Source organism: Natrix helvetica (genome assembly GCF_964273705.1).
Source record: "Natrix helvetica genome assembly, chromosome: 2".
Classification (NCBI taxonomy): domain Eukaryota; kingdom Metazoa; phylum Chordata; class Lepidosauria; order Squamata; family Natricidae; genus Natrix; species Natrix helvetica.
Window position 1 is genome coordinate 260,148,830 of NC_138552.1, and position 27,628 is coordinate 260,176,457.

The following is a 27,628-nucleotide window of genomic DNA, read 5'->3' on the forward strand; positions in this document are numbered from 1 at the left end:
GATTTCTGTCCTTTTACCTACTATCATAAATCGCTTATCTTCTACAGCAGGGGTCCCCAACCTGTGGCTACAGCCCACGACCATGCTGTGGCCTATTGGCCACTGGCTCGTGTAAGTGGCCGGCCAGTATGTGCACATCCACCCCCTTCTCGCTAAGAACATTGCGGGCCCTGTTTGCACACATGCATGGACACATAAAGGCACCTCCCCCTCCCCCCCAAAAAAGAAAAGTTGGGGAATTGTGTTCTATAGTACATATTCTTAGGAAAAGGGGCAGGGTATCTTGCATTTTTAGCATACTTTTATGCCATCATGGCTGCAAAATTATATTCCAGAAATACTGTATTACTATTTGTTTATAGTGTTACTGCACCCTAACTATCGGTATTTTTTCCTTATTCATTTCCATGCAATGCTATAAAAAAGCACAATTACCTAAAAATTACCTACAATTCTAATTTTAATATAAGGCTGATTGGCCGCAACTTTGCAGCTCAAAGTTGGAAAACTATGTTGAACATAGTGTGAGAGATGACAGTCACCCCTCATGTTTCAAATCATTCAATAATGATTGAAGGTTGTAGGTTCTGTAATTTAAACATACACAGGTGTTTGATCCAATAGCTGTTGGTTTGAGTGCTATAGAAAATGTAAAATTTTGATAGCAAAACTACTCATGTAAAATTTTTAATAATGACTGACTGAAAAACAACAATTGCAGTTAACAAATGTGATGTTTTGGTTTTCCTTGTAGTGAACACTTAGGTTTTAAAATGTTATTTCATAACATAAATATACATTTCCTGAAAGGGCAGATTTCTTTTTTCTGTAACCAATTTTACATTAGAAGCAGTAGAAGTCTGAAATATGTTCCTGCTAATTGTACAGTGCAAGACACTATCCCAAAGATTCTATAGTCGATACTGAATGAAGATTCAAGTTTTCTTGCCTTCCATATTTTAGGCAGCCTGATTTAAAATCCTGGGTTCCAAGAAATTATCTGCTTTACTTCCCTTGGACTGAAGCAAACAATTTCATCTCCAACTTCAAACTTCACATTATTATTCAAACTAAGTCCACAGTCCATGCCAGTCTTTGCGACAGCAATATCTTCCTTATGGTGCTTCAAAGACGATAAGCATCCTAAATCAAACAAATGAGTAAAATTTTAGTAATTGCACAATTTATTAGAAATGTCAGTAAATTGAGAATTGGGAATTCTATAAGGGTGGCTCTTTATACATAGCATTCGTACAGAACTGCACACATTTATACTTAAATAATCAGACATAAGTGTATGAAGAAGGAAATGTAGCAGAAATATTAATCAGAATACCTTGAACAAATTAAAAAAACATTTCAACGAAGTAGAATCTGGTAACAAACATAGCTACCAAGTTAGATATGCACTTTACCCACCTGTCCAAATACATTCTCCGTTGCGAATTAATTTAAAGTTCATTTTTTTGTTTAGTTGTCCTTTCTGTACTCTGCAACCAGCCACTGGAACTTTATGTTTTCCTACATCAACCTCAAAGGTGGCTAAAACAGCCGCTTCTCCTGAAATAAGGGGAACATGAGAATCATAGTTAAAATGTAGACTCAAAATCCACATAAACATAACTCACCTGGCCTCTCATGTTAAAATCTGCTATCACCCCCAATTTTACTTTTTTAGTTATATCACAGCAAAAATTTTATTGGTTTGCACAATTTATTTTTGTTTTTCAAGGAAAACAACTAGATTTTTTAAAATCTGGGAACATAGAAAGTTACCTGCTGCTAGATTTCAACTATTGAAATGCAGCTTATAATTTTCTCCACAGTAGGTCTAGAACAGTGATGGTGAACCTTTTTTGGCTCGCTGGGGGAGCGCAGTGGGGGGTTGTGCGTGGGCGTGCCACACCCATAATGCAATGCGCATGCATACATGACGGGCGCAACCCTTTATTTGCATGCTATTTTTGCCCTCCCCAGGCTCCAGAGGCTTTATAGGAGCCTGGGGAGGGCGAAAACAGCCTCCCCCCCCCCCCCCGAGGCCCTCCGGAGGCTTCAGGGAAGCCTCCTGAGGGCTCCTGAATGCTTCGGAGGGCTAAAATCGACCCTACGAGCAACCCAGAAAAATGGGGTGAAAAATGGCTTTAAAAAAGGCTGAACCCAGCTTGCCAGCGCCCCCATCCATGCTGACCAGTTGACAGGGCAACGCCTCACTTGCCATAGGTTCACCATCCCGGGTCTAGAACAATTGGATTTTTAAAAACAAACATCTGCAACTTTCTGTGATTTATTTCCTCTAGTACAGTAATCAAGAATAACCTTAATTTTTCATTTATTTCACAAATACTCTACGTATTCAACCTGTAATAACTGTCCTGGTCCTAGAAGGCAGCCTAAGTTTGAATTCTGCAAGTAGCAGACAAAACTGAAAGCTACTAGCACAGCAAAGTTATGAAACCCAGATTTCTGTCCCCTCCCAGTTATCGACTAGATAACTTCCAGAAGTTCACTTCTGGAATATTTGAGATACCTAGCACATCCTCTTCTACACCAACGGGCAAAGTGTTGCTGAGCTCTTCCTGTAAATCCTCCACAAGCCTGTAGATGATGTTGTGTAGTTTCACCTTTACTTTCTTTTTAGCAGCCATCTGCTGAATAGATTTATGTGCTTTTACATTGAACCCATATATGATACCTGTCAAATAAATAAGAGAACAAATATGACGTACTGTCGCTTCTCTTTTATTAACTTCAGAATGTACCAAGTATCCTAAGACAAAGGTGCAAGAAAGGTTTTTACCTCCCAAAGCTAAACTTTAAAATCCAAGCACATTCCCTCATGCCTGTTTGTATATTCTTTCAAACACAATTTCACACAATTTACTCTTTATTTTTTTAAGAGTGGGAAATATGCTTCAGTTGCTGAAAGATTTACTGGGGTTTTACCAAGCGCTGTGTTCTGAGACTTGGTTCAGACATTTTGTATTGTAATGCCAATATGCTTAACTATTTTGTTGAAAAAGGAAGAATTTGCAATAAAATTCATTCACCCTAGCAAGCCTCACAGCAAAAATTGAACTTAAGCAATAAGCCTGTACATTCCCACTGAAAAATTGGATTTCTATATTCCCAATTTCTTGGCATTTAGGAAAATTAATTAGAGCTCATGGTTAAAATAAACTTTGTAAAGTTCAACAAATCCCAAAGTTTGAAATAGATCTTATTTATAACTGACTGGTTTTTTTCAAACCATTATTTCTGATTAATATGTAACCAGCCAAATCTCACGGAAATGAACTAAAACTGCAGTAGTTCTGGCTTTTTAGACAATTAGGGAAGTACATAAATTCATCATCCAATGAAGATTAGAGCCCTAAGTGGAACAGGAGATGCTAGAAATTGAAACTGGCTTTAGTAACAGTCAAGGAGCATAATCTTTACTGCTAATGAACACTGGATAAATAAGAAAGCCAAGGAATACAAACAAAAAGTATGTGCTTCCTTGACTCAGAAGGGACTTGGATTTCATTGATTATGTGAAGGTATGGGATGTGGGATGTCAAGGTGTAGGAAAATAGGAACCCAGAAAATCTCATTATTCTCATGCAATATCTATACACAGTACAGGTCAGAAAGCCAGAGTATAGACAGAATTTAGCAAAACAGGCAAAAGAGAGACACATATATTCTCCCTTTATTCAACCTAAATATGGAATATGTATACAGGTAATCCTCGAGTTACAAATGTATTAGAACCTGCCAATTACATTCATAACCTGAGGATTCATTAATAGGATCGTATTAAATGAACGTAATCCCTCCCTGCTTTACCCAATGCATTCACTAATTTAATTCACAGGTCATTAAGTGCACATGAGGTATCTCAGAGTAGGGAAGATTATAAGGGGCCTAGTGCTTCCAACCACCCAAGGCCTCTCCCGACCCACTGAGACACCCCCCCCCCCGGCAATCCTGCCTTGCTGGGTTACTTACCTTTCAAAGATCTCAATGATCAAGCAAACTGTCTCCTCTCAACCCTCTCTGCCGTGGTTTCTTCATCTGCTCCCAGTGCTCCAAAAGCCTGCTCAACTTGACTAACTCACCGAGGCTTCCTGTGCAAGATACCCAATCTGCTTTTGAAGCACTGGGCAGCCTCGGTGAGTCTTGCTCCCCAAAGGATTCTCGTCTCCATGCAAAAAGCTTTTGCAAAGGGATGGAAGGCTTAGGGAGAGCAATCTACCGCTGTTTGAAGCCTTCTGTCCCTTCGCAAAAGCTTTTGGTGTGGAGAACAGAAGCCCTTGGTGCACAGTCTCACTCCTTCAAACTCACCGAGGCTGCCTGATGCTCCAAAAGCGAATTGACTGTCCTGCGCAGGCAGCCTCGGTGAGTCAGTCAAGCTGAGCAGGGCATACTCATCTGGTTTTGCCTTTGTTCTCACCATTCCACTTTTGCACTGCCATGCAAACCTTGGAGCAGAGAAGCTGGAGAGGAGATGGCTCATTTGATGACAGAGAAGGAGCAGTCAGCCTGTTCTGGAACTCTGGTTCTTTGAAAAGTAATTGAGCGAAAGATCAGTAATGGGGTAGGGAGGAGAAGGCCCAGCCCGTTAGGTCCCTGTGTGGGATGGGAATAGGCATGGGGAATGTTCCAGTCTCTGCAGTCGGTCATAAGGGTGATCGACCACTGTGGTGCTGCAACATTCATAACTTCAGGACTGTGTTGTAAGTACTTTTGGGGGGGGGGGGTGTTCGTAACTTTGAACTATTGCTAAGTGAACTGTTATAACTTGAGGACTACCTGTAGAGAGAAAGGAGAAGCTGGATTGGAAGATGAGTTCAGGTTAGAGGAATAAATAAAATCATTTCTGCTATGCTGATAATACTAGTCTGATAATTGGAAATTCAAAGCATTGGAAATTCTAGCAATTAAAGTTAAGCAGACAGTAAAAATGGGACTAAGATTAACTACAAGGCCAAACTAACGACAACAGTTATAGCAAGCAGCTTTACAATTGACAATGAACTTATTGAAATAACGGATAGTTTTTGCCTTTTGTGATCAAGGACCACAATTAAGAAATATGCTTCGATTAGCACTTGGTACTGTAACCATGAAGGCCTTTGAAAAAATATTCAGACACTGGGACATTTCTATCCCTATAAAGGTCAGAATCATGTAAGCTGGGGTAGTCCCTGTGGCACTGAAAATTGGACTTTGAGGAAACAAGATAGAGTACTGATGTTTTTAAACTTGGGTATTGGAGAAGGATTCTAAAAATACTATGGATGGCCAAGAAAAAGAACAAATCAATATAAAACAACCCAAAATTCTCACTTAAGGCACAAATAATTATCTTATTTTTCGGAGTAAAAGACGCATGATTGTAAAACGCACCAAGATTTTGAAGAGGCAAATTAAAAAAAAAAAGTTTTTGCACTCTGCAAACCTCCCCAAAACAGTCCGTTTTTTGCGAAAATGGGCCCATTTTTTTAAAAAAATAAGGGCATGAATAGCCTTTACGAGGCTTGTGGAGTGCCCCTGCGGGCTGGGAGGGGGGGCAAAATTGAGCAAAAATTGGTCTGTTTTTCGCTCATTTCTGCCCTCCCCAGCCCCCAGGAGCACTCTGAAAGCCTCCTCAAACCTATGCGTGGCCATTTTGGTGAAAGGGCGGGGCTTCAGGAGCAAAAATGCTATATTCAGTGTATAAGACGCACCCAGATTTTCACCCTTTTTTTGAGGGAAAAAGGTGCTTCTTATACTCTGAAAAATACGGTAAGTTCAAATTATCGGACATTGGACACATTAAACAAGACTTAACTTTCTGGAGAAGTCTAGAATGTTGGGATAAGTGGAAGGAAAGTGAGGAAGAAGACAAACACTGACAAAATAATGTGCTTTAATTAGAGAAGTGCTATATGCACTGTTGGAAGATCTGAATCTCTTTTTTCCACATCACACAGACCTGTACAGACGAAAATTGTGTATGAACGCTGGTAGTATATGAATAGCTTATGCTACGCTCAGAAATTGGTATGCAGCATTATTTCAGTTTCCTGAAAAGGAGCCTTGTGTACCACCCTATAAGAAACATCAGATGTATATATAACTGCAATCAAATTGACACCAAACTTTTAAGGGGTGGAGTAGGAAAGTGCACATAGCAACTGCAAGCCACTCTATGCATTTATGACTGACTACCTAATTTACTTAATTAAACTAAAGAACAAGCCATTAATTCTAATTAGTCCAACAAATAGATAACCTCAGATAACAACTGGTTACCTTTAAACGATTCTGCTAGATTTATGTCATTTTCACTAATATCCCCAATTCCACAATGAATCACATCTAATATACATTCTTCATCAGCATCATAGGTTTTCAGAATATTCAAAATGGTTTCTATAGAGCCATCCACATCACCTTGGTGAAACAAGAAACCTAGTTAATTTCAGTGGAAAGAAGAAAAATCATACTCAAGCAAGTCACATAACTCAGGAACTTTATACTATTGTATTGGGAAGGTGTGCTTATTTTTTTTAAAAAATTAGGCAATTTATATTGCCGCCTATTTGCACATGGCGACTCAAGGCGGCTTACAGAATACAAAACCTCATATAAAAACAATAAAACTAATAAAAGAAGATAAAAAATAAATTTTATAAATTCAGTGTGGGGGGGATTCAGCAAAGGCATCTAATTCTGATCCAATTATACAAATATTTCCAAGGAGCTGCTTTTAATGTGTTAAATTTGTGATTGAAAGTCCATAGTCTGGACTCCTTCAGTGGGCCTAGATGGATGCTGGGGCTGAGTTTAAAAACTCAAACGAGTGTAGAGCTGAGCACAAAGATAAATAAGCAGTAGAAAAATGAGTATACCTTTGATAACGAGAGGCAACATGTTTTTGTCACTCTGAGTAACTTTTTCAGATTGCCTAGTCATGGACTCCTTTTGGCTCTTCTTTATTAAATATACTCTCTGTCTCCAGCTCATGTTCATGAGACCCTCTCGCTTCTTCTTGTAGTCTTCCTGATGAGCCCTTTGCTTCTCTTCTATAACTTTTTGATCTTCCTTTATCTTTTCCTGCTGTTTCACATAGTTTCTCCATTCAACAACTTCGTGTGCCCTTTGCTTGGCAGAACAAAAGTAATTAACCAGTTAATTTGCCAACATAGCTTGGCTCCTATCATTGCTGTTGCATAGTGTGCTCATGGCTCCCAACTCTGAATGTGTTCAGGGATGCCGATGCCACCACATTCCTTTCAATGTGTATTCCCATTGTGTGATTGCTTACTCATTTGTAATTCCTTGCTCTACAATCTCTCTGCTCTACAAGGGGAGCAAAAATCAAGCGAAGCACACAAACACCGATACCAATTATAATAGCAAAAGCACTTAGACTTATATACCGCTTCACATGCTTTACAGCCCTCTGTAAATGGTTTACAGAGTCAGCATATTGCCTCCAACAATCTGGGTCCTCATTTTACAGATCTTGGAAGGATGGAAGGATGAGTCAATCTTGAGCCTGGTGATCAGCAGAAGTAGCCTGCAGTACTGCACTCTAACCACTGCCCCACCACTCTTAATGGTGATCACATGACTGAGTGATGTTTCAAAGCTCACAAAAGTAGGCATTGATCATAAAATTATTTTTTCAGCACTGTGGTAACTTCAAACAATTACTGAACAAGGCAGTCAATAAACAGACCCGCCTGTACTCCAAGATATCAAATTCTCATGAAAGCATAAAATTACATTTTCATTTCTATCATTTGAATAATATCTAAATGTGCTTGGTTACCATCTTCGGCACTGGGAAAATGACTTTTATATAATTCTATATTGTATATAGAATTTCTATGCTATAATTTATACATATTAAATTTCTATATTGTAATTTAAGCATCTTTTTCCGTAGAGGCATGTTATTAACTTATCCCCCAAAAGCCTTAAACATATCCATAGACTATACCCAAATTAGTTGACCCTCTTTTAATTTTAAAAAAAAAAGTATTTATCAAATTTATATTACCACCCGTCTCATAGAAAATGACTGAGTAGCGTACTGTACAACAATGAAAAAACATCATATTGGTACATTTATTGTAACTCAAAAAAAGTGAGCACCTTTCAATAACAATAACATTAAAATGTCATTTCCCCCTATTAAAGATTTTTTTAAAATCCAAACGAAGACATTAATTACTGGTGAATAATCAGAAATTTAAACTGAATCAATATTATCTTTCTCAACTAAATGAACCATCAACAGAGGTACTAAAATATTGCTCCAGTTTTGAGCAAGTGCCACATGGAGTAGATAAAAGCCTGTCTTGCTTGAATTAAACTATTTCCAGATTTTGAAAAGAAAACATGTTCCTTTTCCCTGGTGTTTTACTTCTGCAGAACATTTTCTGGTGCATCTTGGATGAAACTTTGGATAAGCATGGAATAAAGACAATTTTAGGAACATTACACCTGGATACTAAAGCAAGAAATGTACTTACCTCAGATTCAACTTCAAGGATTTCGTCCCCTGCTGCAGGGACCTCCTTCCACCCCACAATCTCCGTGGGCAAACCAGGGGAAGCATTTTCCATGATTTTGCCATTCTCATCAAATATCACTCGCACTTTGGCCCAGGTTTCTCCAGCAACCAAAAAGCAGCCCTTTCTCAGAGTGCCTCTTTGGATAATGGCCGTGGTTACTGGACTGGGGTCAGGTGGAAGGCAAGTAAAAAGAAAAATGACATTTGATTTGATATTCACAATTAATGGTATGTTTTAATGTCTAAGCCTCTTTATAGAGCTTTATTATGTCAATATAGCTATATATATATATATTTCAGTTTGAAATCTACTTTGACACAAATCTATAAAACAGATCAGAATAATATGTTTTTCACCCAAACTATCTTTAGAAACATTTGCCAATAATCAGAAGGCTCAATAATCTACGAATGCTTAGGAAGCTCAAGTAGGGCTTAAAGACTTTCTTGGCAATTAATATGATGTTGAAATCTGGTGCTGCTTTGCTTTGCTGCAGGCTGTCTTGCCATTCATTTTTTTCATTAATATGTCCCCCCTCACTCCCAATTCAGGTGTAGCAGGGAGCCCATTGTGTGTGATTTAGATGGAATCTATGGGAATTGATCACAATAGCTTTTCAATAAGGCAAATTTCACACTAACACATTTTTGGAGTGCTATAGGAGAGATTAAGTCCAAGCGAACAGGTTTTCTGGAAGAATTATCTTCTGTGTAAAATCACATGTTTTAAATCCAGAAAGTTTAATTTAATTTACAAAAGAACTGTTTTTAAATTTAAATTTATTATGCATTATTTAATTGCACTGTTGGAAATTTTAGAGCAGGGGTGTCCAAACTTGGGAACTTTAAGACTTGTGGACTTCAACTCCCAGAATTCCCCAGCCAGCTGGCTGGGGAATTCTGGGAGTTGAAGTCCACAAGTCTTAAAGTTCCCAAGTTTGGACACCCCTGTTTTAGAGCAACTCCCAGCCAAAGATAAAATGGAATGAAAAGATACACACTCACCCTTTTCCTTTATCTGTGCGAGACTCTATTACAATACCTTCCATGAGGCCTGTGCTATCTGCCTTCAGTTCCATCACCTCAGCAAGAGTTACAATTGCCTCTTTTAAGTTCATTAAGTTATGGCTCTAGGTCAAAAAAGTCAAAAGTAATTCAGAAAAGGTAGGACTTAACAATCATTGTAAGTAAATCAGTATGCATAGAAGATTTACTGAAAATCTATTGTCTTAAAATCTAGGATATGCTGGAGGCTGACTATAGCCTCTTTTATCATATTTTCCAAGATCAATACCTAGGATTGAATAGCAAAATAAAGTATTTTTCCCTTATTAGGAAGTTTTCCTGTTCAGTGCTGAGAAAGAACTGCTTTTCTCCAAACAGATGGGTCCTAGAGTAGAGGGTCAAATGAAGGTTTTCCTCTCCTAAAAACTCTACTCGATGTTGTGTCACGTGACTCTTGACAATTCAAATTTTTACTGCTAATAAACAATGTGATACAGATTTACCTTAGGGATGGCACTGAAGCTGATTTGCATTACCTTTAATGCAGAGATAGGAACAGCCTGAACATCCCCTCCATAGTCTTCACAAACAATATCATGAGCCAGCAGTTGTTTCTTTACTTTTTCAGGATCAGCTTCAGATTTGTCACACTTATTGATGGCAACAATGATTGGAACTGAGCAAGAAAAAAATGTGGAGGGACAAGTTTCAGATACATATATAATTTGCTCCAGATGACTAACAAATCTTCAAATAATAAGATATTCAGTAACAGTAATGTCAGTAGTAGTACATATCTCCTCCCTCAACTACCCAAAAGAGAACAAAATCCATGAATACCATTAGCATTTTTAGCATGTTGAATGGATTCCACAGTTTGTGCCATCACACCATCATCGGCAGCTATTACCAGTACAACAATATCAGTGATATGTGTACCTCTTGCCCTCATGGCTGAAAAGGCAGCATGGCCAGGAGTATCCAAGAATGTTGCCTTCTCCCCAGAAGGCAACTGCACTGCAAAAACAATGGGAAACATACACAGTATCGTCTCAACAAGAGTTTAATGCTTCTCATATCACTTTCACTGAACAGCTGCTTTCATGAGATTTGTAATAATTCCTCATATAAATAAAACTCTAACAGAGACATTGCTTAAAATTGACAGTCACTTTTCTATAGTCCATGTTCAGCTGCTAAATCTTCCTGCAAAAAAATGCTTTACTTGGGGCTTTACTCCTAATACTTAAAGTTTACCTTCTTTACTTACTTTACTTTACTTTTATTTAGACTTTTATACCGCCCCCTCTCCCCAAAGGGACTCGGGGCGGTGTACAGTCAGATAAAACACATCAATAGATAGAAAATACAAACATAAAAGAGGAGGCAATAAGAAACTGTACAAAAAGCAAAGCAGTTAAAAACAATATTTAAATAACCCTAAAAATACCCAATTAAAATATCTGCCAAGAGGTAGAATAAGACTATGAATGGGCCAGGCAGGCTAAACGGAACAGGTGAGTTCCGTTCATTTCTCTATTTGCTAACTTTTGCCAAAGTGACATCCTCCTGTTATGTTGGACTATAATTTTCTCATATAACAATCAGCAAGATTGGAAATTACCATATTTTGGGGGGTATAAGACGCACCAAGGTTTTGAAGAGGCAAATTAAAAAAAGAAAGTTTTGCACTCTGCAAACCTCCAAAAATGCTCCGTTTTTCGTGAAAACGGGCCTGTTTAAAAACAAACAAACAAACAAAAAGGCATGATTAGCCCTTAGGAGGCTTGTAAAGTGTTCCTGGGATGGGGTTGGGGGAAATGATCAAAAAATGCCCCATTTTTTGCGAAAACGGGCCCGTTTTTTGTCAAAAAAAAAAGGGCATTAGGAAGCTTATAGAGTGCCCATTTTTTGCTCATTTCTACCATTTTTTTGCTCATTTCTACCCTCCCAAGCCCCCGGGAGCTCTCAGAAAGCCTCCTACAAGCTATGCACGGCCATTTTTGGTGAAGGGGCGGGGTTTCAGGAGGCAAAAAATGCTGTATTCAGTGTATAAGGCGCACCCGGATTTTCAAACTCTTTTTTGAGGAAAAAAGGTGCGTCTTATACTCTGAAAATACGTTATGTGTGTCCAATGCATCTCTCTAAGTCCAATACACCACTTAAAGAGGCTCCTGCTCTATAATCTATAATTGATTTGGCAATGAAACTAGTTAGGATCCATTTTTGGACATCAGTAAATAGACAGGATAACATGTATTTAGTTGCTGCTAAGACCAGACTGAGAAACTTCATATGACTTAGCTAAGACTTGGAACTTGAGTTCTTCAGGCAACTTTACTCCAAGGACAGGAGAGGTGACTTTTGTCATATTTCACACCTAGGTTTGGCAGTAAACCTCCCTGTAGTTAAACCCGAATTTAGCTCTAAGCTGAAGCTGGCAAAAAGCACTCAGGCGTTACAGCTGAATTAGACTGTACTGCACAAACAGTTGATTGCTAATTGCACAGCAAAGAATTCAGGGTCTTTATACTGTATATGATTCCAGCTTTTAAACTGTCTTGTCCTTCTGAATTAACAGATATTTCACAGGTGGCCTTGGGAGGTCATTGAGATACATTAAAATAATGGCTTGTCTTGCCTGGCAAATTCTAGTTTTACCTCACTAATCTCATGGCACTTTAATTTTTGTTTTCTCTTCTACATGCCACCTTCCCTCCTTCCAGCTTGTATTTTGCTCACTTTCAGGTACAGTCTTCTTACAGTCCTTTTATTTGCTATGAACCTTCAGCAAGAAACTACATTGTCATGATGATATCAAAATTGTATTATCATTTTATAGTAATTCAATTTTTGAAATAATGACTATTGCAGATGATTGACAACATTACAAAGTATGATCCAGATGTTGTTGTACTGATTTAAAATATTTAAATTATTTTTAGATTCACAAGATAAAAGCAATGGAACAGTAATGTTTATCTGCTTGTACCAACATATCAATGAGAAATAATGGGAGATGAAGTCCACCACCATTTGGAAAGCAGCAGACTTTTTATCCTTCATCCAAAAACAACTAAGAGTAATACTCAAATAAAACATACCAAGAAAGGCACCAATATGCTGTGTGATACTTCCTGCCTCCATTGCTGCCACATTAGTATTTCGCAGGCTATCAAGCAATGTAGTTTTTCCATGATCAACATGGCCCAATACAGTAATAACAGGAGGCCTGGGGATTAATAAAGCTGGATTTTGAGGAGGCCTGCAACCAAAAGTAACACATTCAATTTTAAATGAAATAAGCCTTTTTATGTTTTGTATTCTATGCTTAACAAAGCTCTTAAAATTCTCAATCTCTGTATTTCAACTTTTTGTAACAACAGTTTGGAACTACTAGTGCGTGCTTTAGATGCAGTTTTTTTTACCTAAGAAGGAAACATGGTTTTCCTGGCTAAATTCTAAATAGGGAACCCGTGAAGGTTTGACCTCCTAACTTTTCCATAAACAACATGTCATATTGGCAACTAGAAGGAAAATTGAAAATCTTGGGCATTTTGGGTGTATGTGTGTGTTTGAAAAGGTACTTTAATCTCTGGATAACTTCTGGGAAGCAAAGTCTCACCTCTAACTGCACCCATCCATGAAAAATGGTCAGAAAATGCTGCCTTTTTGCCATCAGAGGTTTGAGCTGCACTTTCAGGGTACTGGGAAACCCACGTGAGGGTTGGAATCATGCCCTAAGTACAGATTTGGGGTTTCCAGATCAACTGCTTATATAAAACTATGATCAGAATCACTGTAATGAGTTCTATTTAAACTCAGGAATAGAATTCAGACCACTGAACCATAACTCTTTGTAGTGTCACCATTGGAAGTGATTTTCCAGGAATTCAGAGAAATCTGACTCATTTAAGAAGGTGTTTTACCACTTCTCCAAGGAGCAACTTGTTTTGTTACAGTAGTTTCTACAGGATCGATCAGTTCTTAACACTTGTTAACACTAAATAAATTAGCATGTTTTATAAAATCATCAGTTCAAATTTCTTGAAAGTCACAAACTGTGATTTTCTTTCATAGTTCACCTTCTTTCAGCATCTCCCAGCAAGTAGGGGAACAGAGCCACTTTGGTCTATGGGTTAAAATACCGGACTAGAAACTGGGAGACTTTCAATTGTAGTCCCTCCTTAGCTGTGAAAGCCAGCTAGATGATTTTGGAGAGTTTCTCTCTCTCAGCCAACCCACCTCACATGGCTGTTGTTGTGGAGCAAATAGGAGAAGGAAGTGCTTAAAAGGTTATATGAATTCTTTTATTTCATATCAAAATGTAATAAAATGTTTAACATTAGTAGAAGGCAGATAAAAATTCTTGTGGGCTACTATTTATTTTCTATTCATATGAACTGAAGAAGTCATGGTAGTACTTTGGTTCCAATTTTTCGTCTCTCTAAACAGAAGTAGCTTCATTTTGCATACAAATAGAATGACAAAAAAGTGCATGCTAAAAATACAGGGATGTTTGGCAAAATCCTGACTGAAATATGTAAGAGATGATATGAACAATATTTGGGAATTTGAGATGTTAGGCAGTTTATGTGTATAGTTATGATTCTTGGCAGGTCACTGAAAAATGTATGAATGTGAGAAAATATGTTTACAGCACATTGTTGATTTAGAGTAAGATTCTGGTAAAGTAAATAGGTTTTACTTTATGCAAATATGAAAGTGAAGTTTGGCTACTAAATAAAGTAAGAACAATATATAAAGGAAAAATCACATTTAAAAATAAATGGAACACTTACCATTCATCATTGATCAAAGATGTGTGATGTCCTGTGGTTATTTCATGCATTAATGGATAAATGTTTACAGAATGGTTGGGATGATATTAAATGTGTTGTTCAGATAAAATATTAGATAGTATAAATATGGATGTGAAACATGAATGCATCAAAAACCTACCCAACAAGGAAAATTAAGTAAACAAATGCAAATTACATATATATGGCAAAAAGGAAGAATAAGTAAATGCATTTATCTACTTTGATTGAATGTTTACTGAAGATGGGGATATGGATGGAGAAATTTTAAGATAGCTGAAAGGTTGTAATAGTATTATGGTCTAATGAGGGGAAATAATGCTTCCTAAAGACGTTTAAATGGCTGCATATAAAGATGTTTGCTTTGCTGGTTTATAGAAATAAGAATTGGGTATGTCAGAGATACATAAAAAGTTAAATGCAGTGATGGAGTGAAAAATGGATATGGAATTAAAGTGGATTGAATACAAAAGTGAGTGATCAATATAAAAGAAATACATTGAGGGATGAAATTGCAAAAAAATACATGAAATAGAAATAGATGTGATAAGAAGATGGAGTGATAAATAGCTAAAAGGATGCAGGTCTTATGCAAGATAATTCAATACTGAACATACTTTCACAGCGAACATGATTAGTATACTCCAAATAAACATACATTAGAAATATAATTTATGTTACTAATTAAAAGTTCCAATAAATATTTTCATGATTTACTTTTATCTGAAAATTAAATTGTGGCTTTGAGAGAAACAGTACACTGCACATGCTTCCTAGTGATAGGATATGTGGAATAGAATGTTCCTTTAAAGGATTTAACTGCATTATAGATCATAGCTTGCACAGCAGTATGTTTAGATAAAACTGGACTTCGGTTTAGACACTGCTTAACAACAACAAACAGATTAACAACAGTCTCCATGGGCTCTTCATTTTCTGCACTTCACATACACTGGATTACATATATTATACAAGTTATGCTTAAATCCAGCAATAAAAAACCCACGTAAGCATAGACATTACCTTCTAACCACATCTTTATTTTCTTTTTCTTTTTCTTCTTTCAGTTCAGCCCATTTGTACTGCATGCCAGATTTTTTAACAATGTCTTTGATCCAATTTAATTCCAAGATTGAATCTGGTTCTAGTGAATCTAAATCTATATCTGTGTTCAGCAGAGCTTCATACACATGATCTGAGTATAAAAACACAACGTTCATTGAGCAATGATCCAACCAAGGAAGAAGCCTATGATATCGTAGCAGTAACTGGAGAAAATGTTTGTCATGTAATTTCCAGTGTCCAGACAGGATAGGCAGTTCTCAAATACTTTGATGCTTTGTCAGATTTCAATGCTGTTATCATTACCAACACATTGTTAAAATATATTTTATGCAATGAAAAAAGACTAAAAGGGAGACAATTGAAGAACTAGAACAAATTATAGACTAAATTATGTGCCTTAGCAGTCTCTGGTAACACACTAGGCCAGGCCTGTTTCTCAGGCAGTAAGCCACAAAATATGAGAGGAAAATACAAAAAGGACATGAAGGGGCAATGGTTAATCTGAACCACATGTACACAAAAATCAGAAACTATGACCTGATAGAAGGAAGAAACCAGAGATTTTTCTAAAATTGTGGACTGCCAGTGCTCTATGGGTTTTTTGTGTAGTATATACCCCCGTCTTTGAAACTAAATATGTGGGATTCAAAAATGAAGCTGCAACACAAGGATATCAATCAGCTGAAAGGAAGATCAGGAATTGCTCCTTTTGTAATTTCCAGGCATTATTTGAAAGAACCGGCTCACCTATATCTTTATGCATCGCTTTTGCAAGCTCCTCCACAGTCATTGTGCGCTTTATCTCAACCTCTTGCTTCTTTGCTTTCATCTGTACAGGCTTCAATTTCCCTTTGCCCAATTTCTCTCTCTATAACAAAGTTTAAGAAAAATATATTTAGTCACTGGATCAACTCATTTTCTGAGTTTCCACAATACACTTAGCCTTAAACGAAAGGGCTGGATTCTCATGACTCTCATAATCCTCACAAATCTGGGTTCTAACCAATTTTGTGGCCCCTGAAACTCAAATCTAAATACGACCGCTAAAAAAATGGCATAATTTCTTGTCATTCTGGAACAAATGACATACCAGTAAGTTCTAAATAGGCAAATAAGTTTAAAAATAAACAAAGAAATCCCCTACTCCTGAGAGAAAAGATGTGTAAATATATGTGATGTGCCTTTTCACTCATATTTCAACCTTTTGTCTCCCCACTAATGCTAAGGTTGCTTGCTTGGGCTCATGACAATGAAGCTTTGTTAATCCCTCTTCTTCCTTAATTGTTAATTTATTACTAAAGCTGACTGAAGTTTGGCAAAATGATTCCAGATTAAAACTTTTTAATACTTTTCTAATGAAGCCCACATATTCTCCCAGGAAGTTGACACATGCAATAGTATGCGAAGATCTCCCCATGATAATGTTCACTGAATAGAGCACAAATGCTTGAAAGGGGCACAGCATCAAGTGAACTCAGAATTCTTCCTCTTAACTACAATTCAAAACATTTATAAAAAATAAAGAAAGGAATCAATTGGTTGTTCCGCACTGATGCATTTTGGACAGGTTGCTCTTCTTTTTGGAGGCCACAAAAAACATGCACGCAATTGTTTGGAAAGTCTACAATATTTATACTTACCTCTACTGCATCTCTCTATAAACAACATTCTACTGCATCTCTCTATAAACAACATTGTCTTTTATTTCTTAGCTAGAGGCACACAAAAGTCATTCAAGGCAAGAATAAAGTAACTATTAATTACCTCCTTGGTGGTGAAAAGCCTGAATTGTGAGGTGATGTCTGGATGCCAGAGCAGTGGGTACAGCTGAATGGGACACATGGGGTAGGCAGAGGACAGGATAGACTTCCACTGTTTTCGGTAAGTGAGGGAGTGCAGCTGCCTGCAAGCACTAAATAAACGGGCCAATTTCTCTAGTGGCGGCATCCAATTCATGTTTCTCTCTGTACTGTAACCAAGAAAAAAAAATAGAGCTTGAATGAAACAATTTTCAAGTGGACAGTCTAAAAAGAGATACCCCCGAAAGCAAAAGAGGATACAGCTGCTGTAACTTCCTTCCACAATGATTTGGAAGAGAAAATGATGATATTACTCCATGAAACTTTTTCTTGTTAAGCCAGTATTCAAAAATACAGAGGCCAAAGCCAATTTTCTTTACATTAATCATAAAATTAAGACTACCAGTAGCTGGTAGCAAAGTGTTCAAATCTGTATTGTTGTCATTTTGTGGCGATCAGAATTTTTGCAGCCTGTATCCAGAAGTTTTTTGGATGAGAAGCGAAACGTCTTCAAAGAAAAGAACAAGAAAGTCCAGTTGCCTCCTGAAAAAAACCACCTTTGGGACTTCTAAATAAAACAGTAAACTGTCACATCTGGAACCTAGCAATTTAACAATGAAAGGATATGCCTATAAACTGCTGTGGTTGGTAAAACGCATCCCCTAAAAAGACACCACCCAGGAGCATCAGCTTAGGACAGAGGGGCCCTTGTGCCAAAATTACTATTATTATTCTTTTTGGTGATGCAGACCAACAAAGCTAACTTTCAGCAGAAGAGAAGCAAGCAATATTAGAGAAACAGAGAAAGCGCACACGCAGTTCTGAAAGAAGCCACTTTCAGACGTCCAGACGCTGAAATAACAGACAAATCCGCCGAGCCTTCACTGTGTTTTTTTCTTCTTTTAATATCTCACATAGGGTTTACCTTCCGTCTCTTTAAGCGCTTTATTACCGCCCAGCCAGAAGATGGCGCACGCCCCCCTATCAACTAGTCATTCCTCTGCTTCCAGCCGTTTGAGCGCGCCTCCCTCTTGCAAGCAAGGTCCATAAGCATAGCGTTAATATCCGCTACTGACTTTTTTTTTATCGTCCCGCTATTCACCCGTGACCTCTTCGGCTACCTGCTTTTCTAGATGAATCTGTTCAGCAAAAATTTAAAAAGTAGCAGTGCTAAAAAGGTGGACGAAGGAAACAAAATAAACACTAATCCGCCCAGGCAATTGAGCATGCGGAGTTTTCGCACACGCTCAGTATTAATTCCCAAAGACTTTCGTTTGCCCTCAGGTCAGATAAGGGCTGAAACTGGCTCGTAGTTTAAAGCAGGGATCTCCAACAATGGCCACTTTAAGATTTGTGGACTTCCCAGAATAACTCCCAGAATTCATTTGCCAGCAAAGTAAAGCTGGCTGAGGAACTCTGGAAGTTGAAGTCCACAAGTCTTAAAGTAGCCAAGGTTGGAGACCCTTGCTTTAAAGTGATTACGTACCTTTTTGCCAATGAAAAGGTATAAATTAGGACAGCCCCCCAATGAGAAAGATTGCCCGAAGGAAGAAACTTCTGAATGTGGGCTTAAGTGGGATAAACAGTGAGTAAGCCCATTTGTTTCCAGGTTGACTCCTGAGGACAACAGGTGCATTTAGGAACATGTGACTTCTTCCATTTAAAGCAGCTTCATTATTTCTTTAAACAACAATTTAATATTTAACTAATATTTCTTGCACAATACTTGAGTTTGTTCTTTGAGGGTGGGGAGAGTTGCATCTTTTTAAAGTCATAAATTGCATTAACAGATGTCTTTCATATATATATTTCTATTTGAGATTTGGCCTAGCAGGGCACATATTATTGTTAGAACTTAGAATGTTAGACTAATCTGCCGCAAGGAGAAAAGACTTAAAACATTTGCCAAAAATCGTATATTTTCTTGGATATAATAAAGTATTGGTTCTAGGGATGGAAAAGGACTGGAGACAGTCAAGTTCTCCTTTAGACACAGTACACCAGTGTGTGCAGTGCATAACTGCATCCTTAAATGAATCGATGTGGAATAACAATGATGATAATAGGGTTGGGGTCTTCCTCATGGCAGCACTGGAGTCTGTTTGTTATCCAGTGTGAGAGTTGGCAGGAAAGTATACTGACACAAAGAAGTGTTGATTGCATTTCCAAGCTCTATTCTGCCTTGCCAAGGAAGCAGAATAGGGCTCTGTCTGCACAAGACATTGGGGGAAGAGTGAGGTGAGGACTATCATTCATTCCAGCATCTGATAGAAGTTTCAGTTGAGTCCAAAATTTCTGTTGCTAAGGAAGAGATTTGTGGGGTTTTGCCCCATTTATGAACTTTCTTGCCACAGTTGTTAAGTGAATCACTGCAGCTGTTAAGTTAGCAATATGGTTGTTAAGTGAATCTGGCTTCCCCATTAACTTTGCTTGTCAGAAGGTCGCAAAAGGGGATCACATGATCCTGGGACATTTCAACCATCATAAATATGACTCAGTTGCCAAGTGTTTGAGTATTGATCACATGACTATAGGGATGCTGCAACAGTCATAAGTGTGAAATTGTGAAAATTGGTCATGTCACTTTTTTCAAAGATCACTAAATGAACTGTTGTATGTTCACAACCCACTAAATGATAAAATAGCCAACCAATAATGGGTGTTTCCCTTACTGTAAGTTTAATAATGAAATGAAATCATTGATTTATTTAATAAAACACACTAGCTGTTGTCGTTATTCAGTTCAAATGCAATTCATTTTACAACCCAAATAGTCAGTAAGTGCCAAATAAGGGTGAATGCACAATTAAGGCCATTCAGCTTAATATCTATGTTTCTTCAGAATGAATGCAAATTTATTCTGTTTACCATTAAATGACCAAGATTAGAACATTTTGTTGCTCTTAACAAACTCTTCCTGCTGCATACACAAAAAGTAACAGCATTCTAAGAGGATCTTATGCAAAGAGGTTTTCTTATGCAAATTCCATTTAAAGAATGGTAGCTGTATGAATTCATTTTATGAATTCATTTTAACAGAACTTATACAAATGAACCTATATTTTATAATGGCAAACAAAAAATCAAGCATTGAAACATATCCATTTAAGTCTAAATGAAATAACGTTTATTCAGAAATGAATCTCACTGTGTTCTGTGAGCTTCTTAGTAAAAATGTCTCGTATTTGAGTTTCAGAATTTTTTTGGGATGATTAAAATCACTTCTATTATTTGATTTGCTGTTTGGCTAGTTTATAATAAAAGTAATTTAGACTCTACTTGTCGAGAAGTAAGTCTCATTGAACCCTCTGGAAATTATTCACAATATAGGACATACATATGCTTACACATACACACACAAACATATATATGGATCTACATATCTACCAGTTTTGAGAAGCTAGTCCCAAGATTGCATCATAAATATTTCCATATGAAGCCTGAATACAAAATAGATGCAATTTTAAATATTCAGAAGTATGCTTATATTGAAATATTGTAGTATAAAGATGCAACAAAGGAAATTACAAATGATATGTGGGGTTTGAGTAATTTACTTTGTTTTAAAATTAAACTGCCTATTTGTAATAAGTTTTTATTCTAAAATAAAACATTATTTTCATATTTTTATTGCATGGTTAACCCATATGCATGAAATCATAAATTAAACTGATCAATTGTCTTTTGATAACTCACTTGGAAAATTCAATTATCAAGAGGGTGGTTTGGTTTGTACCATTAGGATGGTATATTATATACATATACAGGTAATAATGGAAGTTAATAGAAAAGGTCATTTTGAAAGGAGAAATGTGGCACTCAGTACTGTCTTCCTTCCACGTTGGACTTCAATTCTCATCAAGCCAGGCAAACATTACCAATGGCATTTGGCGAAACAGACTGTGAGGCACCAGTTTTGCAAATTGCAAATAATGACTGAATTCAAGTACAACTCTGAAACAGAACACTCAAACTAAAGTTGTAATGCTTATGGGGATAAGTAGAGAAAAGTAGAGAAGGAAACAAGGGGATCAGCCATACTGGACTTAATTCTCACTAACAGAGAGGAAATGATAGAAGGTGTTGAAGCCATAGGAACCCTGGGGGCAAGTGACCATGCAATATTGGAATTCAACATTATCCAAACACAAGTAGTAGAACAAAGTCAAACTAGAGTCTTGGACTTTAAGAAAGCTAATTTCAATAAACTTAGAGAGAGCTTGGGAAAAATTCCATGGATGAGAATCCTCGAGGGGAAAACAACTCAAGAAGCTTGGGAAATTTTGAAAAATGAGATTAGAAAAGCCCAGTCTAACACAATACCAATGAAGAAGAAAAACAACAGCTCCCAAAAGAAACCAGCATGGCTGCATAAACAACTATCTGACAAACTGAAAGACAAAAAAAGTAAGTATAAAAAGTGGAAGGAGGGGGACATAACTAAGGCAGAATATCAGCAAATAGCCCGAGCCTGTAAAGAAAGTGGCAAGAAGGTGACAAGCAACAGGGAGAAAGCAGAACTATTTAACTCATGTTTTGCATCTGTCTTTACACAAAGGGATAAAACAGTCCAACCTATCAAAAGCAGCACCACAAAATTAGGAACACAAATTGAAATAGGGAAGAAAATGGTAAGTGAGCACCTGTCTACCCTAGATGAGTTCAAATCACCAGGACCAGATGGATTACACCCCAGAGTTCTGAAGGAACTAGCAGACGAGATCTCAGAACCACTGAATTATATCTTTCAGAGATCCTGGAACACCGGGGAACTACCAGAGGACTGGAAAAGAGCTGATGTGGTTCCCATCTTCAAAAAAGGGAAAAAATTAGATCCAGGAAACTACAGACCTATCAGCCTAACCTCAATACCAGGAAAGATTCTGGAAAAAATAATCAAGCAACGAATTTGCGAACACCTAGAAGCAAACAAAGTAATAGCCAAAAGCCAACATGGATTTGTCAAAAACAGATCATGCCAGACTAATCTTATTGCATTCTTTGATAATGTGACAAAATTAGTGGACCAGAGGAATGCCGTTGATATAGTTTACTTGGACTTCAGTAAGGCTTTTGATAAGGTAGACCATAACCTACTACTAGATAAAGTAGAAGAATGTGGGTTAGACAGCATCACCACCAGATGGATTGGTAACTGGCTGACCAACCGCACTCAACGTGTAGTTCTCAATGGAACTGCATCTACATGGAGGGAAGTATGCAGTGGAGTACCCCAAGGCTCTGTTTTAGGCCCAGTACTCTTCAGCATCTTCATCAATGATTTGGATGAGGGAATAAATGCGGAACTCATCAAATTTGCAGATGATACCAAGCTGGCAGGAATAGCCAACACTCCAGAAGATAGGCTTAAGATACAGAAGGATCTTGACAAACTTGAACATTGGGCACTATCTAATAAAATGAAATTCAATGGTGAAAAGAGTAAGGTTCTACATTTAGGCAACAAAAACGGAATGCACAGGTACAGTATAGGTGATACCTTACTCAGTAGTAGTAACTGTGAAAGGGATCTTGGAGTCCTAGTGGACAACCATTTAAATATGAGCCAGCAGTGTGCAGCAGCTGCCAAAAAAGCCAACACAGTTCTAGGCTGCATCAACAGAGGGATAGAATCAAGATCACGTGAAGTGTTAATACCACTTTATAATGCCTTGGTAAGGCCACACTTGGAATACTGCATTCAGTTCTGGTCGCCACGATGTAAAAAAGATGTGGAGACTCTAGAAAGAGTGCAGAGAAGAGCAACAAAGATGATTAGGGGACTGGAGACTAAAACATATGAAGAACGGTTGCAGGAACTGGGTATGTTTAGCTTAAGAGAAAGAAGGACTAGGGGAGACATGATAGCATTATTCCAATATCTCAGAGGTTGCCACAAAGAAGAGGGAGTCAAACTATTCTCCAAAGCACCTGAGGGTAGAACAAGAAGCAATGGGTGGAAACTAATCAAGGAGAGAAGCAACTTAGAACTGAGGAGAAATTTCCTGACAGTGAGAACAATTAATCAGTGGAACAGCTTGCCTCCAGAAGTTGTGAATGCCCCAACACTGGAAGTCTTTAAGATGATGTTGGATAGCTATTTGTCTGAAACGGTATAGGGTTTCCTGCCTAGGCAGGGGGTTGGACTAGAAGACCTCCAAGGTCCCTTCCAACTCTACTATTGTATTGTATTGTATTGTAAGTTCTCTAACCTAAGGGCCCAAAACGTAAGCTTTTTTAAAACAATGACAGAAAAGTTACTTGTGAGTCAAAAATGAAGAATTTGATTATCATATGCCATTAAATAAATGTGTTAAATAAACTTCATAGTGAAGCATTACTGAAAACAGTCATTTAACTTTGGCCACTTAGTTGCTAGTTTTACATTAACGGAAACACCGGTATTTCATTTTATTACTGGATATATAATACTTTTTGGAAGATATATTTAGGAAGGAACTGGGTAGCATCTGCAGTGCCTACAAAATGTTGCAGGGGTAGAAAAGTACTAGAAGTTCTCTATGTGGGCTGCAAGCAGTTTGAGAGGTCCACTCTAAACCAAACGGTCATGGGCTAGTTTGGGCATAAGCATTGTTCAGTACTCATGGTTAAAACTAGCTGTAGCTTTTAATACAGAATGTGAACACAGTTTTAAATCAGCATTCTCCAATCGGATTCCCTTGAAAGGTGTAAAAGAAATACCTTCCTTTAAGACCAGTCTCCAGTAACTATATGGTCACAACTCTGAAATGCTATGCCAGCGTTAAGCAATACAAATCATAAAAATTGGAGACTTACAGATGACAAGGACATTAATCAGGGAAGGCCTATTTATTGATTGATTGAAAGGGGGAGGGACAAGCTAAAGAACAAGATAAAACTATCCCAGTGTCCCAATCCCTACCTGCTTCCAGAGAACCTGCTGGAATCCCAGTAAGGTCACTGGGGATTTATTTTTTAATAAATGCCATTGTTGCCCACAATACAAAGCTATTCCCAGAATACAGATGTTCGCACTCCAATCCAGATCAAACGGCTAGTAACGGCATAGAAACACCGACACATACTAATTTTGGCAAAATATGGAATACCTGTTTCCAGAATGTTTTTCTACTACGGTGTCTAATTTATATCCCTGGAATGTCCTGGTAGTTTTCCGCTTTTTTTAAAACGGGCAAGGTTGGCTAAGCGATGCCATCCAGCAGGCAAACGGGCAGCGCTTCAAGTGTTGACATGTCTTCCGCTTCCGGTGTTTCGGTCGCCGGTGGCCGCGCTAGGATTAAGAAGGAAGCTGTCATTGCTCGAGAGAAAGGCGTCTCCGCCTCCTGCTCAGTGTTCCCGAAAGGCTTGCGGCAAGTACGGTGGGCAAAGCTTGCAATGGCCGAGCCGGCTTCCTCCAGTGAGCGGGCTTCGAGAGGCGCTGGAGGCTCACTTGCAGGGCCTGGGCATCCAAGCACTCAGCGTGGAACATCCCGAAGTGAGTGAAGAAGCGGCGAAATGAAGCGTTCTGGGGAAAGGGCCCCCGGCAACGGCCAATAGAGAAGCCGATGTGCGGGAAAAGGCAGCTGCATCTGGGACGTGGCTGATCAATCCACCCTCCTTTTTAAAAATCACTTCCTTTTTCCAAAAATGGAGAGCAACTTAATACCAAGTCGATGCACGTGAAGCGAGTCGGCCTGAGTTAATGGAATTTCTTGCTTTGAAATAAGTGTAAAATTGCAGGCTTGTTAGTTTTATCCGCACACTAGGCAGAGCGGTATTACTAGAGGCAGCGAAGTGATAAAACATGCCGAGTTTTATGTCCTGGTACAGAAGACCTGCATAACACGTTAAATTCTAAACCATGTTAACATACGGCCATATCTGTGTCACTGATCATGTTGTCCTAGAGCAGGGACCCCCAAACTTGACAACTTTCTGGGAGTTGGAAGTCCACAAGTCTTAAAAGTTGCCAAGTTTGGGGACCCCTGTCCTAAAGTACAATAAACATTAAGATGTTACAAGCTACACACTAAGACATAATAGTTTGTTTGCTGTTTATAAGCCATCCTCTAAGGATTGGCGTCACTGAGGGGTTAGCCATGATGTCAGCTGATTGTCCAAATAAGTCAAATATATTCTTTTTTGATGATCTTCATTATAAACATTTGTTAATGTTATAATAATTAAAACAACAAACCAGATAAATTTAAAGTGCTAAGAAAATTATTTTGGATACGTTCAGAGGCTTCCTGATTTCCTTTGAATGATTGCAATTAATTTATATGTTAAACTATGTGAAATATGTGCCATATTAACCTGAGCAGGGAAAAGGATTTTAGCTTAAAAAAAAACCAATTTAGGTATGTATGTAATTATTCTGCTGAAAGTCACCCCTTAAAAGTGCAGTTATATGCATTTTGCAAAACATGTAGCAGGTATAGTTCAAGGAAATCAGTGTTCTTCATTTCTCTCTCCCAGGTATTTACAGTTGAAGAAATGATGCCTTATGTACAACACTTAAATGGAGCTCACAGCAAAAACCTTTTCCTTAAAGATAAGAAGAAAAAAAGCTTTTGGCTGGTGACAGTTCTGCACGATCGACAAATCAATTTAAATGATTTGGCAAAGAAACTGGGTGTTGGGAGTGGGAACCTGCGTTTTGCTGATGAAGCAGCCATGTTGGACAAGCTGAAAGTTGGCCAAGGATGTGCAACCCCCTTAGCTCTTTTCTGCGATCAGGGAAATGTGAACTTTGTTTTGGATGCTGGCTTTCTGGAAGGAGGTCATGATAGGATTTATTTTCACCCAATGACCAATGCAGCAACTATGGGCCTGCACCCAGATGACTTCCTAAAATTTCTGAAGTCCACAGCACATGAACCCATAATTGTCCATTTTGATGAAAGCCACAAATAGTTTTTTAACCCAATAGAGTAACTAGGTTGGAACTTGCACGTATAACAATATCCTACATTCAGAGAGGTTTTTCTAAAATGGAAGTCAACATTGGAAAATCACAGAGGTAGATCTCCACTCCTTTTAGTGCTGAGATTTATGAATAATTCATTCATGATTTATAAGATTAGAAAAATGTGCTCTTTGTGCACTTTGTATATTTTGTCCTTTAAAAAAATAAATTTAAATTATAATTTTAATGTATTTTATTTTATTGTGTACGTCATTCAGAATCAATATGTGAGATAGGAAACTATAATAAATATGATAAAATAAATAAACCCAGCACTCTTTCCCAAGAGAGAAATTACCCCATTATCGTGTGGTGTTGCTCCACCTACTTTTTGTCATCATTCATTGTGGCTCTAATGTCTCCAAAAGTATAAAGAGTGGTGGTCCTTAAAGGCTTCTATAAGTGTACCAAAGTTATAATAGGTCTTTTTCTAATATAAAGTTTAGGAAAACTCATTAAAGTGCAAAGTATGGAATGTGACTGTTCTTCTGAAGGGCCAAACAAGGTTCGTTCAAAATAAGAGAAAGTTGACAGCTATTTTGTTTCAAATTTTAATAACATAGTGTACAATGGCAAACATTACAAAATTCCTTATTAGGTGTAAGAAAGGAAGTTGCAACTTTAAATAACAATTTCTGTATAACAGTGTTTAGTTTGTGTCACAGCCACATGCTGTTTTTCCTTTTAAGGCAGTTCCATTCTTAACAATGTTTGAGTTATACACAATACAATATAGAGTTTACAAGGAACTTATATTGGCCCCATGTTGGAGCTGTGCCATCTCTCAAAATACAAGAATTTTAAGAAATAATGCATTCTAGAAAGAATGATTGTAGCTTTAGCAATCAGCAGCAACAGAGTGGGAATATTTTCATTGTATTACAGCAAATGTGCAACTTTTATTTTGTAGCTGCTGAATGCTGTTGTGTATAAAGAAAAAAAGCCCTTGCATTTAGTCCTAAAGGTGACTGATTTCAAAGTGACACATTAATTGACACTGCTACAGATTTATATTTTTTAAAAAATATTTTTTATGAACCATATTAATGAAAATTGGGACAAAGAACTATGGCATACATTTTAATTTCTTTAAATTAAAAATTTGTGAAATCTAGAGAGATAAGGAAAGCCAGTTATATTCAAATGTAGTCTGGAAAGGAAAGCTATAAACAAACAAGGCTTTGGTTTTCCTGAAGAATACCTGTATCAAGATTCATTTGTCTTAAGTTATCAGCAGAAAATTATCTGGCTTTTCACAAAATACATTTTTAAAGAGAGCTATGGAGACAAATAACATATAGTTCACAAATCTCAAACTCCCTGTCCAGAAATATCGGTGTTAGGCTTCATTAAAACAAGATGATAATTCATTTTAGCTGTGGATTATGCCTAAATATACATATATAACTTTGCAATACTAAACCAAACCTACTGCCAA

At 37.6% G+C, this 27,628-nt stretch overlaps 2 protein-coding genes across 4 annotated transcripts; one reads left to right on the forward strand and one right to left on the reverse strand.

Moving 5' to 3' along the window:
* Positions 1-671: 671 nt before the first annotated feature.
* On the reverse strand, positions 672-24,486 carry MTIF2 (mitochondrial translational initiation factor 2). 3 transcript variants are annotated; one of them, XM_081943099.1, is made up of 14 exons: positions 24,332-24,486; positions 17,206-17,405; positions 16,189-16,309; positions 15,400-15,571; positions 12,661-12,821; positions 10,397-10,573; positions 10,093-10,232; positions 9,557-9,681; positions 8,511-8,715; positions 6,879-7,131; positions 6,280-6,420; positions 2,528-2,692; positions 1,420-1,560; positions 672-1,143 (listed from the first exon to the last, which is right to left on the reverse strand). In XM_081943099.1, exons 2-14 carry the CDS (start codon positions 17,395-17,397, stop codon positions 974-976), a joined length of 2,163 nt encoding a protein of 720 aa, XP_081799225.1. In that variant the 5' UTR covers positions 17,398-17,405; positions 24,332-24,486; the 3' UTR covers positions 672-973. The 3 variants fall into 3 exon arrangements, with proteins under 3 accessions (XP_081799225.1, XP_081799226.1, XP_081799227.1); XM_081943100.1 differs by having other exon boundaries at positions 17,206-17,410; positions 24,332-24,481; XM_081943101.1 differs by lacking the exon at positions 24,332-24,486 and adding an exon at positions 20,628-20,650 and having other exon boundaries at positions 17,206-17,410.
* On the forward strand, positions 24,367-27,463 carry LOC309387024 (prolyl-tRNA synthetase associated domain-containing protein 1-like; the record flags this gene model as incomplete). Its single annotated transcript, XM_081943109.1, has 2 exons — positions 24,367-24,717; positions 25,701-27,463. Coding segments are annotated over 2 exons (789 nt in total), but the record flags the coding sequence as incomplete, so codon positions are not given.
* Positions 27,464-27,628: the final 165 nt, after the last annotated feature.

Coding starts and splice junctions, on each gene's coding strand:
- MTIF2 (XM_081943099.1), bottom strand. CDS start 17,397: ATGAATTGGATGCCGCCACTAGAGAAATTGGCCCGTTTATTTAGTGCT. Junction 16,310..17,205: donor GGCTTTTCACCACCAAGGAG/GTAATTAATAGT, acceptor ACTTTGTTATAG/AGAGAGAAATTGGGCAAAGG. Junction 6,421..6,878: donor GTTGCCTCTCGTTATCAAAG/GTATACTCATTT, acceptor TGTTTCACCAAG/GTGATGTGGATGGCTCTATA.